The sequence below is a fragment of the Dufourea novaeangliae genome, unplaced genomic scaffold, assembly GCF_001272555.1.
Source record: "Dufourea novaeangliae isolate 0120121106 unplaced genomic scaffold, ASM127255v1 scaffold228, whole genome shotgun sequence".
In the NCBI taxonomy this organism is placed as follows: domain Eukaryota; kingdom Metazoa; phylum Arthropoda; class Insecta; order Hymenoptera; family Halictidae; genus Dufourea; species Dufourea novaeangliae.
This window is the reverse complement of record NW_015374150.1, coordinates 4,877,908-4,895,183: the sequence shown is the minus strand read 5'-3', so window position 1 is coordinate 4,895,183 and position 17,276 is coordinate 4,877,908. Positions and strand designations below refer to the sequence as shown.

The 17,276-nt window shown below is 43.9% G+C and overlaps 4 protein-coding genes across 4 annotated transcripts; 2 read left to right on the top strand and 2 right to left on the bottom strand.

Annotated features, from left to right (window-relative positions):
- The first annotated feature begins 815 nt into the window (after nt 1-815).
- On the top strand, nt 816-2,639 carry LOC107191585 (p21-activated protein kinase-interacting protein 1-like). Its single transcript, XM_015580647.1, has 3 exons — nt 816-974; nt 1,119-1,281; nt 1,345-2,639. The coding sequence occupies exons 1-3, from the start codon at nt 897-899 to the stop codon at nt 2,637-2,639; spliced, it is 1,536 nt and encodes a 511-aa protein (XP_015436133.1). The 5' UTR covers nt 816-896.
- Nucleotides 2,640-2,887: 248 nt separating this feature from the next.
- LOC107191610 (neprilysin-11-like) lies at nt 2,888-9,581 on the bottom strand. Its single transcript, XM_015580683.1, has 17 exons — nt 9,361-9,581; nt 8,401-8,460; nt 6,762-6,832; nt 6,504-6,685; nt 6,067-6,312; nt 5,779-5,987; nt 5,519-5,695; nt 5,329-5,427; nt 5,083-5,227; nt 4,733-4,947; nt 4,486-4,662; nt 4,219-4,381; nt 4,058-4,106; nt 3,895-3,962; nt 3,546-3,682; nt 3,257-3,424; nt 2,888-3,082 (listed from the first exon to the last, which is right to left on the bottom strand). The coding sequence occupies exons 2-17, from the start codon at nt 8,410-8,412 to the stop codon at nt 2,906-2,908; spliced, it is 2,295 nt and encodes a 764-aa protein (XP_015436169.1). The 5' UTR covers nt 8,413-8,460; nt 9,361-9,581; the 3' UTR covers nt 2,888-2,905.
- A 1,429-nt stretch (nt 9,582-11,010) lies between these two features.
- On the bottom strand, nt 11,011-13,724 carry LOC107191695 (dipeptidase 1-like). Its single transcript, XM_015580794.1, has 8 exons — nt 13,641-13,724; nt 13,294-13,420; nt 13,003-13,174; nt 12,450-12,887; nt 12,107-12,365; nt 11,853-11,937; nt 11,637-11,712; nt 11,011-11,366 (listed from the first exon to the last, which is right to left on the bottom strand). Exons 1-8 carry the CDS (start codon nt 13,722-13,724, stop codon nt 11,132-11,134), a joined length of 1,476 nt encoding a protein of 491 aa, XP_015436280.1. The 3' UTR covers nt 11,011-11,131.
- A 544-nt stretch (nt 13,725-14,268) lies between these two features.
- On the top strand, nt 14,269-17,012 carry LOC107191814 (nucleolin-like). The gene is made up of 5 exons (XM_015580931.1): nt 14,269-14,480; nt 15,449-15,706; nt 15,779-15,919; nt 15,998-16,122; nt 16,199-17,012. Exons 1-5 carry the CDS (start codon nt 14,373-14,375, stop codon nt 16,215-16,217), a joined length of 651 nt encoding a protein of 216 aa, XP_015436417.1. The 5' UTR covers nt 14,269-14,372; the 3' UTR covers nt 16,218-17,012.
- The last annotated feature ends 264 nt before the right edge of the window (nt 17,013-17,276 follow it).

Below are 17,276 nucleotides of genomic sequence, written 5' to 3'. Positions count from 1 at the left end.
CAATAAACTTGGACAAACTCTGAAACATCACTCTCACCATGCGCCAATAAATTGATTGAATGTATTATGAAGTGTTATTGGATTGTTTACCAAGTGTCGAATCAATAATGTGTGCATTAATAACTTTTGATTATGATAGTTTTATGCAATATCTTATTTTATATATGTAACGATAAGTGAGATTTAAAAAACTTGTACTACAGGAAATATATATATACATATATATATAGGATATTCGTCTAATATATATATATATATACATACGTATATACGTATATATTTCCACTAGGGGAAAAAACGGCGTAGATTAAAAATCTCCTATCACTTGGTAAATTTATTCCAGATACTGGAGGCCCATCACCTACGTCACTTTTTCCCCTAGCGGAAGCCGAGTTTGCTCGTAGGTGTACAAATCATTACATACATGGATATTATTTTAGGAACCTGTCGTTAGACTCAACTAGTGACAGCTGATTGTTGATTAGTTTTAAGATATGTTTGGGTAAAATAATTAATAATTAATTTGTTTTGCATTGAAGTGCTGACGGCATCTACCGGCACTAGGGTAAAACGACTGAACTATACTTATACTAGTCAAGTAGTATTTAGTATTACACTCTTGTCACTAGATAATGAGTCAGATCCATGGATGAGACCTATATCTATGTATTTCGTTTATGGTGAATGATTGAGATTTACGTGGCGTAGTACCACAGCCATATTACTTATCTATGACTGTACTTAGGACCACAACTTTCGTTTCTGTGTTGGGCTCTGCATATAGCTGCGGTACGCTTCACACTTGCAGTAGTTTTTGTGGTGTGCACGTGCAGACGAATTTATGTTCTGCATGGTGACTGAAAAGTTTCTGTAAAATTGTGTATTTAGATTTAAAGATGCCGGATCCGTTTGAAATAGTTGTAGGAACGTATGAGCAATACGTGCTCGGTTATAAAGTGAACAGTATCGTCAATGTAAGTGCAGATTTATCTCACTCTTATAATTTCGCAGGTTATATTTTGTTTTCTTAAGGCGCAATTTTGAACCCTTTCGCTGCCGGTGTGCGTTTCGCTAGTATGTTAATGTTTTTATTTATTAATTAATCGATAAATTTTCAGGAATACAAAATGGAAAGAACATTTGCGACGCACAGTCATGTGGCTAGTGTGCGGAGCATTGCAACTAATAAACATTATTTAACGTCCGGAGGTGCAGACGACTCTGTTTGTTTATACAATATGCGTTACAGACTCGAATCTGGCAAATTGGTACACCATAACGGTAAGCAAAGACAGTAAGTTTCTTTGTAAGATAGTTTCTCTTACTCTTTTTTTGTTCATGTAGATACAGTGAACTGCATCGCGTTTACTCCGGAAGCGTCTCATATGTTTACATGCAGCAACGACGGCAGTATAGTTGCGATTCGATGTGGTAACTGGCAAATTGACAAACATTGGAAGAAACCACACAAAGGTTTAGCGGTTAATACCATGGCAATCCATCCTACCGGAAAAATCGCTTTATCTACAGGAGCTGACGGAATTCTTCGAACTTGGAATTTAGTGAAAGGAAGACAGGCGTACGCGACCAACTTGACACCGCGATTAAAATTGGACGCACGAAACGTAACTGTTCTGAAATGGAGTCCGAACGGTGAAAAGTATTTGCTCGCTGTAAATCAACGAATAGACATATATTCGGTAGAATTGGCTGGAATCGACAGCGAGATTAAATTGGATGTAAAAATCGTTTGCGTAGAATTCTTGAGGGACAATTTAATCGCTGTCGGTTTAGAAAACGGTCAGATTAGATTTTACGATCTCGAGAAGTCAGAACAAACTGTGGAAGCGTTGGCTCATGACATTAGAGTAAAATGTATGGCTTTTAAGGACAACTTATTGGTAACTGCTTCGAGTTCTGGTGAGATAAAACTTTGGAGATACAGCAAAAATAGATTGGACATGTTGCAGAGCGTGAATTGTGGCGCTAGAATTACCTGCCTGACTCTCGCAATGCCGTGCAACAATATCATATGGTACAATGAAGTTAAATTGGAAGACGAGCAAGAGCAGGCTAAACGGATAAAATTTCGGTTACGCCAGGAGGTCGTTATAGAAAAGGAAGGGGATTGGGATGTAACGTCGGTTACAGTTCCTCGAATGGGATTGATGGAAAAGAAAAAGAAGAAGAGAAGAAGTACGGGAAAAGAGGATGTTCCGAGTTTATGCGATAAGAAAAGAAAGGTATCGACTTTAAAGAAAAAAGTAAGAGAGGAAGGAGAGGAGGAGGAGGAGGAGGAGGAGGAGGAGGAGGAGTGCTGTATAATCATGAACGTTCCGAAGAAAAAGAAAAAATCAGCAAATTGGATGATCGAAAATGAACAGGAGATCATTGTCGAGAAAAAGAAAAGGAAAACCGATAAACCATCTTCAAAAGGAGCAAAAGCATTAAATGGGGACGGTAATTTCAAAGTGGATAACGTAACTGTTAAGAGGTTAAAAAAGAAATCGATACGATCGAAAGATAACGACGAGGAAGTATTTCCACAAAAGAGGAGAAAGACAACGACGATAGAATCGACGATGGTTGGAACAATTCCCAAGAAGAAGAAGAAGAAGAAGAAGAAGATTAAGCAATGAAACGGTATTAGACGTCGAGGAAGATGAACCGGTTAAAAAATTTTTATTCACATTTTGTATAATATTTACAAATATGGTCAAACAGTATGTTAAGTTCACGTTAGTTCCTACGAATCAGTCTGACCGAATCTCGTTACACTTGACGTAAGTATATCGCGGGTACGTATTCCCCAATATTGTAATGCATGCGTAGGCGAAACAATGCGAAACTTTGAATAACTACACTGTGATGTTTGATTAGACGATACAATTGGTTTGATCATCGTTCACCAGAAAATACACTTATCAGGTGGGTTCATGAGACTTCCGACTGGACAATTCCACGCTTTCGCAAAATCCGCATTGTTTGACAGCGTCCCGATAACTCTGAAGTGATTCGGTGCGTGAACCCCTTCTATCAGTTTCGATTTTAGAGCCCCATTTGTGTAATTACCGCACCAGACCTGTGAAGTACAGATATATACGTGTATGGTATATGTAGATTGGTGGGGTCAGTTTGTATGATTTCCGAATGGTGCAAAAAGTTGCGAATGAAGTGTCAGAGAAATAAAGATGGAAGGGAAAAGCAAAAATTGTCGTATAATTTGTTGGCTGATAGTTATTATAGAAAGTCTTACTTGTGCGAAACCCAAGAAAAACAGCTGATTCCGTGTGTATTTGGCGAGTCCGGGCAGAGCTTGTCGGACAATCGGGGATCGTGTTTCGAGTTTCCGATAGGCCCTGTAAGCCTCCCGTATACCACCGTTGTCGGCTATGTTCTCTCCCTGGGTGTTGACGCCGTTTACCTGAATGACGAAAACAAAAGAACAGACTCGTTATTAGTGGAGCCCGTCCGAATTGCATCCGGATTGTATACACCTTGGCACAAATCTTCTTGTCTAGCGACCCCGCAAGGATAATACTTACCGTGAAATTGTTGTCCAGCTCTGGTACCCGATAGTCATTGTATTGTTTAATTATGCACTCAACTTTCTTCTGATAATGTTGCAACGTTTCCTCGCTCCACCACTGCTTGAGATTCCCGGTTTCGTCGTATCTACGGCCTTAACGGCGCAAAGAAAAGATTGTGCAATCGACAGGCTGGCTATGTTACTAATTAGTAGTAGTAGTAGTAGTAGTAGTAGTAGTAGTAGTAGTAGTAGTAGTAGTAGTAGTAGTGGTCAGTGTAATGGTACGTTAATTGTTTTTTCTACTTTCTACGAGTGGAATAACGTCGATGGCAGGAAAGTGTCGATTTAGGAACGGTGGCGGATACCTTGGTTGTCGAATCCGTGAGTGAGCTCGTGACCCATGATCGCGCCCATGGCCCCGTAATTGATGGACCTGCAGGACGCGTAGAACATTAAAAGGCAGGCACCGGAGCGAAAAGAATAAAAAAACGAAAGTGTTTGCGTTAGGGTATATCTATTGGTACGTACTCTAGGCCGTTTCCATAAAATGGAGGATTCAAAATGCCGGCCGGGAAAGCTGCAAGACGAGGGAAGCGTACCGTAATATATAGTATGTGTGTAAGATCGAGCGAGAGCAAACAAGAGAAACACAAGGACATCGACACCGGATCGTGACTTTGGATACTTACTCACAGAGTTTAATATCGCGCTATAGAACGCGTTTACCGCCGTACCCGTCGATATCCACCGATCTTTGTCCGGCTTCTTACGCAAACCGTTCAAACTTTTCTTGATCCCTGCGTCGGTCAGCTTCAAAAACGTCTCGAACAATCTTCCCGGCACAATCTCCGTCTGTATACATATGTATACGTGTATGTATATCATGTACAATTGTAATGTGTTTTCTGATCCATAAACTCGGATTCTCCATGATTCACCAAACGTGTAGCGCTCACCCCTTCGTAATATTTGTCCAGTTTGTCCGAATCGGTGATCCATTCCGGAATCCCTACGAACGGTCTGATCGCGCGCAACTTGTCGTGTGCTCGAGTTCTCGTAGCGACGTCCATCCAGTCCAGTTCTCCGAGCATCTCGTCGAATGCGTCCTTCACGTCGAGCAACATCTCCAAAGCCTGAAAAAAAACGTGATCGGTTCAAGGTGATGGAGGCTCTAAAAAAAAAAAAAAGGTAAAACCAGCAGACCTTTTCCCGTGACCGCTCGTTGAAATGCTTCTCCGCGTACACGTAACTGAGCGCCATACCGAAGTTCGCGTTCGCGTTTCCGGTGCAATCCTTCCATCTAGGTCGCTTCTCTTTCAGCCCGAACACTTTTTGCGAGAATTCGAATCCCAGGTCACGGAATCGTTGTAACGTCAACGGAGCGACCGTCGAGTAAATGCTCCACCAGAGGAAACGTGCTGAAACACCGTCGCGTTTCGAGTTTTTTTTTGTTTACTTTTCTTTTTCTCTCGGGGAGAAATTTATTCTATCGCGGGACACGTAACGGCGAAGACACGCGCAGTGACAACGACGGGAATGTACAATATGTATACCTATAGTGTAGGGCGGTGTGATCGCCAACAGTTCGGGCAATTTCTGCAGATACCGTAGATCTATCACGATCGCGCGATCAGTTCCGGTGTTTATCGTCGCGTTCGTATCATCGAAAACAGCCTGCACGTATTCCGTCCAGTTCCACTGACGCGACCCGAGAAACAGATACATACTTTGTTATCGTTTACAAAGTAATAATGTATCGCTCGAAAGGCTGTGTGCTTTACGATCAAACAGTCGATCACCTGTTGCGCGTGCAGATCCGTGAATTGTTGCAATTCTTCGATAGTTAGGTCGTGGAACAGATAACTTGCGCTCCGTCTTTGTTCCGATGTCGCCATGATCTGTACACGGAATGACTGTGCGAAAAACGACCAAAGGCAAATATGTATGTACATGTATAGGTACTTACGGCGGTGGACTGTATGCACGTACCTTGGCGACTTTCGTACTAAAATGTAAAATTTCATTGGCAAAGGAAACGCTCCGATTTCCGGCACCAGCTAGCTCGACCATAGCTCTGACGTACTTTTTGTATTCGTTTAATTCCGCGCTAAACCGTTGAGGTTCGAGTAAATAACGCTCGCTGAATCCCGGGGACGATTGTTCCATCTGAAAGTCACGATGGCGATCGTAGAGAATCGTTCGTGGACCGAAGAGACAGACAATACCCCCTTGGTAGATAGATGGCTTACCATCATTCGGTTTCTCGTAGTATCCCGAACGTCTTCGCTCACGTAAAAGTTCACAAACAGATCCAAGCCCAGTAGCCTCTGAGCCGTTCCAGCGATCCGCGAAATCTCGAGATCGTCCCAGTTGTCTGTACGGGACGGTGGATCCTTCGGCAGACCGAGCTTGGCCAGTGTGTCGTGGATCGGTTTCAGTCCCAAGGCTTCGACGCTCGCTGAAAATACCCATTGAATAGGATACAAGTATTTTTGCGCGTGATCGCTATATCCGTACATTTATGATATTTTACTTACCAGTGTCCATGCAAGTTTTGTACAAATCTCTGGCCAGTTTCACCGATCTCGGATCGTTCGGTTTGTCCGGTTCCTCGAGCAGGACCCTCAGATTCTTGAGCAACTGTTCCCTGAGAAGGCTCAATTGATCCCAAGAGGTTTGGCTCTGCGGTATCGGATTCTTCGAGATCCAGCCACCACAAGCGAATTCGTAAAAGTCTCGACAGGGATCTACCGATCGGTTCATCGCCTCTATTATTCTAGCGGCTGAAACGACGAACGGAAATTGTGCGGCGTCGATAGATGTATTCGTGATTGCGAAAGCATAGAGACGAATGGTTACGTAAATGCTGGTTCGAAGTTGGTCAGTCGACGGGAAAAAAACGAAGAAAACAAGGAAGGAAGGAAGGAAGGAAGACTGTGCGACGGCTTTGGTACGGTACGGTGCGGTACGGTACCTGTCTTGACGCATTCATCGCTCTGGCACATCCCTTTGTATTCTTCTTTGCGGAAAACCGCTATCTGCAAGGTTAGCGTTACCACCAACGCAATCACGGTTAACATTAACAAGCCAACGATCATCACCAATCTCGTTTTCTCCTTTCGGCTCGACTCTTTCTCGTCCCTCGTTTCGCGCTGCCTATATCCGAATCAAACGGAAGAGAACCGTCTGTAACGGGAGGTTCGTGAATGATCAGAAAATGTTGCTTAATTACCACGAAACCATCGAGTTCCCAAACGTTTCGACGTGTTGCGCGTCCCTTTCATGACCCTCTGGATCGTTCACCTGGCGAAACAGGAAAGCGACGGAAATGTTACCACCTTTTGTACCCTCTCTGCATAATCTCTCTCTCTCTCTCTCTCTCTCTCTCTCTCTCTCTCTCTCTGTCCGTCTGATCGACGAGCAATGGCGAACCCTAAACGCGATCGATACGATCCAATTAAATACATAGTCTCTTCTCGTTATGTGATCGATCATTTTTTCACCTTGCCCCAGATGCGTTTGTATTACTGTGTATACCTCGCGTCGGTATCACACTTCTTCTTGTGCCCACAATATTCTCCGCTATCGATTCTCTATTTCGAAGAAGAGTTATGTACTCGCGAATCGCAAAATGGTTGTATATACCTATATTTTCGAGGCTGTTTGGCCTGCGAGAGATCTAGATTACGGGGAAGCTGCCGGTCTTACGAAACCACGTGTACCGCGTGTACCCGTCTATTCGGAACAAGAAGAAAATCGATGCATAATTCGAACGTTGTGCTTTTGTCTTACGGTGTGACGGGTATCGCATCGGACAGGATCCCACGAGTTATTCTCTTCGCTAATAGGAACAGCGAGGAGGCGATACATGTGTCGGTGAAGGTGATCGGGAGGAGTGAACGATGAGATTACGCTACGCAATTCGTAACCGTAAAATCATCTGTTATTATAGATGTACAGACGTCGATTGCAGTCGGTTCACGATGGGCGACGACTGATACTCGTCTCTTCGTACCAGTCGATACCTATATCGTATGCAATAAAACAATGTCTATACATATATATACACACTACTCGACAGTGTGCTCCAACCAGTTATACAACGAAAGTGTCATCGCTGACAAACCCTCGACAAAGATGACAATCATCATCATCCGTTAGCGCGATACCTCGCCTTTCCTTTTCGACGAACGAATAGATGTACCTACATATGTAGCAGGTACGTGCAAGATTAACACTAGAACTACCGGTGTTGAATGTACGTTAAACTGAATTGTATAATATATAATCCGATATCAGACAATAGAGTATAACATGAAAAGTATAATAAATTAAGAGCCAATATAAGTTCCGGTAGAAGCACCTTTTGTTCTAGTATGAAATTATACATATGCGTCCGTGTGTCTATCGGTGTCTAGTTAAGTTGCGAGCTCGAAAAGGAATGCATCGGTATTGACCATGAACGTGATCGGTGGTTCTCTATTCATCGGTGCGCGCGCGTGACCACCACTTTTTCTCTGTGGTACACGTGTTTTCTTGCTCACCGTGCGAAACTCGTGCAAGGACTGGAAAAAAGTTTGTAGACCAATAAGATAAGAAATGAAAAATCACGATCGCGAAGCAGAAACGGAGGCGTCTAGATCGTCGTCGAGCGTTTATACGGGCTCATATATTATGCAAATCGGTGCCTCCGGAGACGACGAACCAAGGAAGAAAGAAAGCCCAACGACGACGACGACGACGCAGAGTTATGAGTGTAGAGGGGACTGATTACGATTATTCCTTGTTCCCCGTGATGCGGCGAGGCCACACTATAATGCTGGTATTCGTAAACGCGCGAATGAAAAATACGTCAACGAATCCTCTCTCACCTTGTATCTCATCCTCTCGCTTCCTCTCTATTTTCCTTTCCACGGCTGCCGTCAGTCGGTCTGGAACAAAGTTTCCGTTATCAGCGTTACTGTCGCATCCCGAAAGCCCTTTTAACGAGAATCGAGAGACATCATCCCGAAATGGAAAATTAACGATTTCACGATGATCGTAGAGAATCTATCGATCGAACGCGCGCGTCCTCGTCTCATCGGTTATCGAACGCGATTCTTTCGACGCCTAGAACGATACCGCGGTCTAGTTTTCTTATTCGCTGGTGTGGTCTAATCGAGGACTCGCGGTTCGCTCTTCGCTTAGAGGAACAGTGATGGACGGGACGCGCCTAAACTTCATCCGAACCGTATATTTTTGTCGCGGCGAAGAAAAAGGAAAAAATACGTACGTGGTAAGCAGCAGCAGCCACCGCGGCTATTTTTACGAGATCTCTTGGTTTCGACGGGATGGTCAAATTTCTCGCGAACGTGTACCTACGCGCTGCGAAGCGGATCAACCGCAACTCCGGTCGGCTATGCACAAGAAACACGTGGCCCACGGATATTCAGATGCACGTTCGTCTGTTTGCTGGACCGTTTCTTCCCCAATACTGTCTCGTACTCGTCGACCGCTTGTTTCAACTTCAACCGGACGAAATGAATACACGTAGAAACGATTATCCCGTCGCGAAACGCGTCGTCGTTCCGACTAAAACGACGTTATTGAAATTCACGTCATTGAATTCGTTAAAAAAACGCGTTTCGTTCCATCGTACTGAACTTCATGTTTCCATAGTCGAGGAGTTCTCCTTGTTCGACGAAGTTTACGGGACAACGACAGGACGGGCGCGACGGTTCGTCTCAAGTTCGCGCCAATTCGATCTTTCTGTCAATCTCTCGTCTCCTCTCCCCCCACCCCCCCAATTCTAACGACAAGATGGATTATAAACCGCCGTGCTGTCTTCTTACCTTCTTTTTCCACTGATTCAACCTTATTTACCGCATCTTTCCGCGGTTTTCTCCTGTTTCCGTATGTGTGTGTGTGTTTTTCAAAATTCGAAGAAGGATGTACGACGCGGAACCGATAGTAAACTAAACTGATCTTTGGGCTCGTGAACCGGAGAGGATAATCTTTGAATCCCCTACCACTTCCGCGCCGCGCGATGCCATCCCGCCGCCATCCAGCGCCGAACGTGCTCCCTCCGCTTGGTCGTCGTCGGAGTCCGACGGTCGGACAGTTCTCTTCGACGTTTCTTCCGTTCGTTGTTCGAAAAGTCGTGTGTACGTACTTACGTACACGGTCCTGGCAAGATCGTCGAGTATCGCTGGTGCTCGTCAACGTTCGGGGAACTCGTGTTTCATTTGGCCGGCCAGTTGTCATTCGCCGTGACGACGCGACGCAACGCGGCGAACAGGGAACGTGTTGTTGGTGTTTCATCTCGGGCTTCTGTCCTCTTTGATTCGATCCACCGGTTCGGTTACGTGCTATTTATTATTTAGCTGAACGTCGCGGATGAGACAAATTTCTTTTCGTCGGGCACGCTCTCCGCTCCACGAGAAAGATTCGATTCGCTTTATCGCGCGAAGACGAGGTCGCGCCCCCGCCTTCGTTCTTTCTTACACCCCTGCCTCCGCGCGCCGCTCACCAACGCGCGAACGCTCCTCATTGCTCTTTGCCGTCTCTTTGGCCCGGCAAAAGACTCAAGTTTTTGTTTCGGAATTTTCGATACTCGATACGCGAATTCCGAGAACGCCTTACGCGCGTTTCTCAGGACAGTATTCTTCTACGATTGTCATTGGGAAATTAAGAACGATAACGGAATACATTTTCTCCGAATCCCGCGATTCTCCTCGTAAACTTCATCGCTGTCGATGATTCGAAAAGAAATACCGGATTATCGATAATGTTCTGTCGTGTGACGAACGTTAGATGGTGTAAGTACAGTACATACATATGTATATTCCATGGGGGGAGGGGGGGGGGGTCAGATTGTAAATGAGGACCCGCTGTTCACTGTAGCCATTGCGGTTACGAGACTTTGAGAAGAATGTAAAGTATCCTTATCCTACCTTGGAACGACTGACGTCGTGACGGCCGCCGTCAATGAGTCAAAACCATTCGCAGATACACCTTGTTCCACGATTTCACGGTCATACGAGCCGAAACAAAGCTTCGAGCTAAAATACGAAAACGATTCGTTTAAAATCACACCGGTCCTAACGACGATCGTAACCGGATAATCGTGACAGAATTTCGACAGTCGGTAGGCATACTCGCGCGAAATTTCTGAAATGTATACGTTTCGACAAGTAAATCAGACAGAACACAATCGTGTCTTGAGTCGTCAGCACTCGTTAACCGCTCTGAAATAGATATGAAATTAAATAATTGCTTCGACATAGATTCTGCGTAGACGGCCAACACGCGTCGAGGACAGCTCCGTCGATGACAAGGTAAATTGCCTCTTGAACTCGAAAGGCTAGAAGATCCCTTTTGGTCGTAAGAGAGCAATCTTGCGCGGAACCGTTTTCGTTCCCGTTCACGCTACGATTGCGGTGTTGTTCACTTTCGTCTCGATTCGGAACGAGAACAAACCAGATAAAGAGTCGTGGCGCAGAATTCCCGACTAACTTTATTAGTTATTAAAAATGTAAAACAGAGTAATCCAGGTACAAAGATGAAACGTGGTGTACAAAGTTGGTGAGATTCTTCGAGCGGAGTGTTGTCGCGATCTCGGATTCACGCGTCGTGGTACCTACAGTAGGCAGACTCCTTGATGAGATCTTGGGGAATCAGTTCTTCGGATGGTGTTTGATGCGTTACCGTGGCCGCATAACTCTCCACCTCTCTGAACACCCTCAACAGATTCCCGCCGACCAACTTCTTGATATCCGAAGCAGACCACCTTCGGTCCCGCGTTAATTCGGCCAACAACAGGGGATAACCGGAAACGTCCGGTAGTTCGACCGGCGGACTATAAACGTGAAGCGCAACGGGTGGAGTAGCGTGTTATTATCGTCGATCGAGACAAGACAGTTGTTCGAATATATTATAGTAGCTGGAACGTTTAACTTTTAGGCTGCCGGGAGTATCACGTTTGGAAGCATTATTAACGAAACTTGAAATTCCAACAGTGCACATGTTATACATATGTACACATATACATAGATTTTTGGCCATAAAAGATCACTTTTTTTCAATGAAACAATTCCGGCTGTCTAAAGGTTAATGTTAACTTACTAACCTTAATATACCGTCGTAACCGGCCCCAAGACCCACGTTGTTTACGCCAGCTACTCGCCGGATATGATTGATGTGAGCTGGAAAGCAAGCATATACGGGTCGTTCTCGCATAGACACGCGTGTGTTCATCCATTTCTAGCAACGTGTAAGAGATTTCTCGACGAGTGTACATGTATACATATACCCGATAATTTAACGGGTTACCGGGCTCTCATACCTATGACGTCGTACATGGAGGCTTTATCGCCGCAGCTTAAGTGCGCCCCGTCGAAGCTGACCATAACCAGACCACCATTCACCGACTGAAAAGAGAAACCGAAATGACCAACGATGAAATCGAACGAGAAGAACTCCCCCCAACCCCGTTGTTACGCGCGAACGCACCAACGACGAGGAAAGCATGAAATCGAGAGGAATCGATCGGAACGCGTTGTTGTGTACAGTTCGTTTCACCGTTGACACTTTTCTCACCAAGTTACCAAGCACATCGTCCGGAACGTTGCTGGACGAATTACAGAGAGTTCTGGCCGCGCTATGGGAAAATATCACCGGCGCTTTGGTGATCGTCAGAGCGTCCCGCATCGCTCTTATCGAGACGTACGACAAATCCACCAGCATTCCCAGCCGATTTAGCTCCCTGACCACTGCTTTGCCGAACATCGACAATCCGTCGCTGTGGAAGTCCATCGACGCGATCGAAGTCGGATCCTCCGTCGTACACGAATCTGCCCTGAGAGAGCATCGCAAAAATCAATACGATCGTCTCGCGCGTTTCCTACTCTCCGCGGTCTCAACAACGCTCGGCAAAACTTACCACGGAGTGTTACATTTGTGCGTCAAACTCATGTATCTCGCTCCGAGTCGGTGAAAGCTCCTAAGCACCGCCATAGAGGTGCCGATGCTGTGACCACCCTCGATCCCTACCAAACTTCCGATCACGCCGTCCTTGTGCGCTTTCTCCAGCTCCTTGCTGCTTGTCACCAGCCTCATTCTTTTCGGGTACCTTGACGCTAATCGACGTACCACGTCTATCTGCTCCAAGGTGAGCTGAACAGCGTCAAGGAACTGTGCCTCGCACGGCACGTATACGGACCAAAATTGACCACCGACGATGCCTTCTTGCAATCGCACCAGATCGGTTTGCCACAGAGGACCCCAGCTCCCGTTTCGCGACAAGTTCTCGTCGAACGGGAAATCTTGTAATTTCGTGCTTCCTCGATGCTTTCGGAGTTTCCATGCGAAATCGTTGTGCCTGAAAGGATCGACAGAAAATAGTTAATTGACTATGATTCCTGGCGACGCGAACGGAGAACGCCGTGCTCCTTCGCCTTCTGAAACGACCTCGTTTGAAAAAAAATATCGGTTACCCATCGACCAGAGGAATCTCAGATAACAGTCGTCGCACCACTTGAAGTCTGGCCTCCAACAGGTGCGAGCTTCGCAGCTCTAAAGCCAACGGTAATCCTACACCGGCGACCAATGCGCATCCGAGAAAGAAGAAACCTGCCATCACTATCCACCTTCGCAGCATACTTCGTCCTGTATCGTATGCATGAATCCAGTCAATTTATGTTCCTTCATTCGCGACCTAAGGGTTAACTTACCGGCTACCTTGTACAGATTCGACTACACGCCGTGTTAATTCATTCAAAACGTACCGTTTTCTCGCGGCGGACCTTTATCTTTGTCCAAGGAAGTGGAAACACCTGGATCCTTTGCATGATGCACCGCGTCGCCATTAGGCAATTTTCTCATTAACTCCGGCGACGATAGCTGTAGACAGGTCTGTAACGTTATCGTTATCTCATTATAAAAGAAAATCTGGCATTTCGATTTCACAGTCTACGGTCATCTATAGCCCAACTTCCCTCAGAATTTTCAAAAACGATCGTCGCTTTTACAAACCCAGACACAAACAGGCTGAACCACAGCGAATCGTCAAGTCACCGAGAACGTAACCGTGACTTCTATTTAACGAAGAAACGAAACGTTCGCGGTCAATTACCTCTAGTATGTCCACTTCTTTTCTTCTCGGTGGTGGAGACCGATAAACCATACCGTCTTTATTCATTCCGTAAAGCTCGAACATGTTCAACTATTTCCGTGAACCTGCCGTTATTTTGGCGAAAACCTTCTTCGAACCGTATAAATACCAAACGGTGCGTCTTGTTCCGTGACACGCTTGCGCATGCGGCAGCTCCTGTATCGACCCGATATCGGGGATAAGCATCGTTTAAATCTACAAACTTTCCTCGAAACGATTAAACTGGAGAAAAATTCATTGGACAATGCGATGTTTTCGCACACGAATTAGATATTATCTCGCGAATACGATACGTCGCATTACGTCACTCACTGACAACAATAACTTTACTCGATTGCTTTGACAGTAGATAAACAAGTTATCCACGTTGACGGATAGGTAAAGTCCTGAATAAAACCGAATTTCGTTAAACATTATTCAACGTATTTCACTAATGTTTTGATAGTCTTTACTTTTCCCGTTTGAAATACGGTGCATCTCGCGGCAATAGAAACGTGCAGGAAATGCCAAAGTACACGTCGCTTCCGGGTTGCGCAGGAGTATATGCGCGATAACCGATTCCCACCGCTATACACCGCCATATTGTTTGCGGTAGTCCCGAACGTTAGTCGATTTGTACGCGGTCTCGTCACTGTTTCTTTCGTTCGGTCAGTTCCCTCGGGAAAGTTTGCAAACATTTCGCGAAAAAGCAACATGAAGAAGACCAAGGACGTGTCGGACGAGGACGAATATTCCGCGGACGATCCAGAAGAAATGGAAGGAGCCTCAGAAGAAGAGTGGACTCCTGAGCCCGGAGCAGAGGTAAGCCCACGCTGACGCTTTTGCTTCCTGTATTCTCACATATTTCCAACACTTTCCCCCTTATTCCTTTACTCGGCGTATTTATCCACTGGCCGATTAAACTTCTCGTTCGGTTCCAAACGTGAGCAAAACATTTCTACACCATAATTTTTTTAGTAAAGATCTGTCAATTAGAATCTCGATTCGATCCATTGCTTTTGAGAAAAGTTCGGAAAGAAATCTTTTACCCATTCTTGACACAATTATTCAACTAGCTCGTCCTTAATCGCTCCCTGCTCACTGTCAGTATTACGCGGCTCATTGTCTTCGAATAGAAATCGTGTTTCAATTAATCTACTCGAGTACGAATCACGAGAAAATATGAATCGTTTGCGAAACAGCCACTTCGATGTCGTGACAAACACGCTGTGCGATATGCAATACCTACACACCGTACATTTCTTTCAATTCTTATAAATTGCTGAAAATGTTTCACACTTATGGTTATACGAAAATCATCAGTGATTACGGGCTCAGGGAAAAAATTTTCCGTTGATTTGTACTATTTATGCATGTGAAACAGCTCTTATTAATCGCCGCGTAGCTGTACAACCGTCGCCACCGCTGCCACCACCGCAAATTATCTTCGCCGGCCGGTCAGTCAGTGGCGCCGGCCAATGAATTCTTCAAAACAGCATGACAATAGAATGCAATGCGTGTTCCGTCCATTTATGCATTTTACAGTCTCTGTTTTATGTCGAACCGAATGATCCATAATTGAACGCTGTAAATTTAAAGCGTCAATGATAATTGATCTTATAAATTTAAGTAAATTCGAAATCCGTACGAATTACGCGAGATGCGTTTTGTCCTAATGAAGTATTATCGTTGCTTTAACGCACAGTCGTCATAAACACAATCAGGCAGCTTTCGCGTATCGTTTTCAATATCGGATGATAATGTATTATGCAATAATTAATTTCACGCAGAGCGGCGCTAAGAAGAGGCCTCAAAGAGAAGTCGCCAAGAAGCGGCAACATTCGGAAGAGGAAGAAGACGAAGAAGAGGAAGAGGATGAGGAAGAAGACGAGGAAGAAGATGACGAATCTGATTCTGACACAGGGAAGAAACCTAAAAAAAAACGGCGGTCGAAAAAAGAAGAAGATGAAAAAGAAGATGAAGACGAGGAGGATTCTGACGATAATAGCTTCAACGAATCGTCCGGAGAGACGCCGAAAGATTTTACTGTGAGTTTGCATATGGAACTGCTTAATTACTAAACAAACTGTGCTTACTATTGTTCCTGGCAATTTTTCTAGTCTGGTGCATTTGTCGTGTCGAAACTCGACATTGGTGCAAGCACGGAACCAACGTTATGGAGGATAGATGGGAAAGCTTTACTACAAAAGTTTTTGCCTTTTAAAGAAGAAGGAAAGACATTGTACAAAAGCACGTCGAGTGTAGGTTTTACATATCTATCGCACTCACTGCAGTTTATATTTTCAAGATTTTCCTATATCGATTCTACATTGTTTCAGTATTCTGGATGGTCAGTGAATAACAAAGACAAATACTTGGCTGCGCAAGTAACTTTCAAAGTTCAAAGTAGAACAGAAACAATCGTTGAACTTCATCTTGATCAGCAACAACAAGAAGTTGTAAAGTGAGCTCGGAAACTTCTTTCTACTTGTAGAATATTTCTACCAGAGTTATAATGGGAATTATTCGTTTCATTTTAGGGAAGAAAAAGAAGACTAAATATAAGATCAAGATTGGTCTTATTTGTTTATATACGTTTTAAGGTATGCTAAGAAAGAATACATTTACATGTACACAATAAACACTACACAAGCATATTGCGCAGACACATAGGTGCAGTTTACAAAACGATATTCTAGCAGATTCATGTTTAAAAATAAAATTGAGTGGACCATGGAACTCAGTTTCTCGCAGAAGGTAGCTTTACATATAATTGATGGAATGTTCGAACGCGGATACGTGCTCAAATTGACGGTAAAGCTACCTACGAACCTGCGTTATTATCCAGTTATATAAATGTACAATATCCACTCACATCTTACATTTTATATCTTCGACATAAGTTTCGGCCCTTTTTACTCGGACTACAAATTATTTTTAAAACGAACCCATGATTTTTTCTTCTGGTAACAGCCGCAATCTTGATTTCAAAATTGAAATGGCCGTCTATAGTACTTTAAATATTTATATCGTATAGCGTTACTTTGAATAATGAAATCTTGCATTCTGTTTAGTCAACGAAATGCAAAATGGTTAGGTATAGAAATCATAGTGTCTCAGTTACCGCTTATCTTGTGTTCCTATCATTCTGTAAATTCCTTGGAAAATCATGTTGTTTCCAATCTTCTATTTAAACCCGGAGCAATTTTCGTTGTCGTAAATGTGTAATGTATAATGCATTTATGTTAGTAGCAAGAATACGATCGAGAAATTAAATTGTATTGTTACGGATCATGTTCAATGGTGTCATATGTTACTTCTAGTTTTATGGACATACAAATTGTGGTTCGCATACACGAAAAAAAAAAGAAGAAGTAAAACTTAATTGTGTTGGACATTTATTCGGTATATCCCGTATTTTGTACATTTCACTGTTTCTTCTACAAAAATGAAAATACAACTAATTCGTTTGTATTATCTATGTACATCAAACTTATTGGAATGTAGGCATATAGTAAGGAATATAATTTTCATTATAAATTTAAAAATTAAATGAAACATTTAAGAACACACAGAAACACAATTCTATGAGTTCATTTCCTAAAATTTTAAATAGAA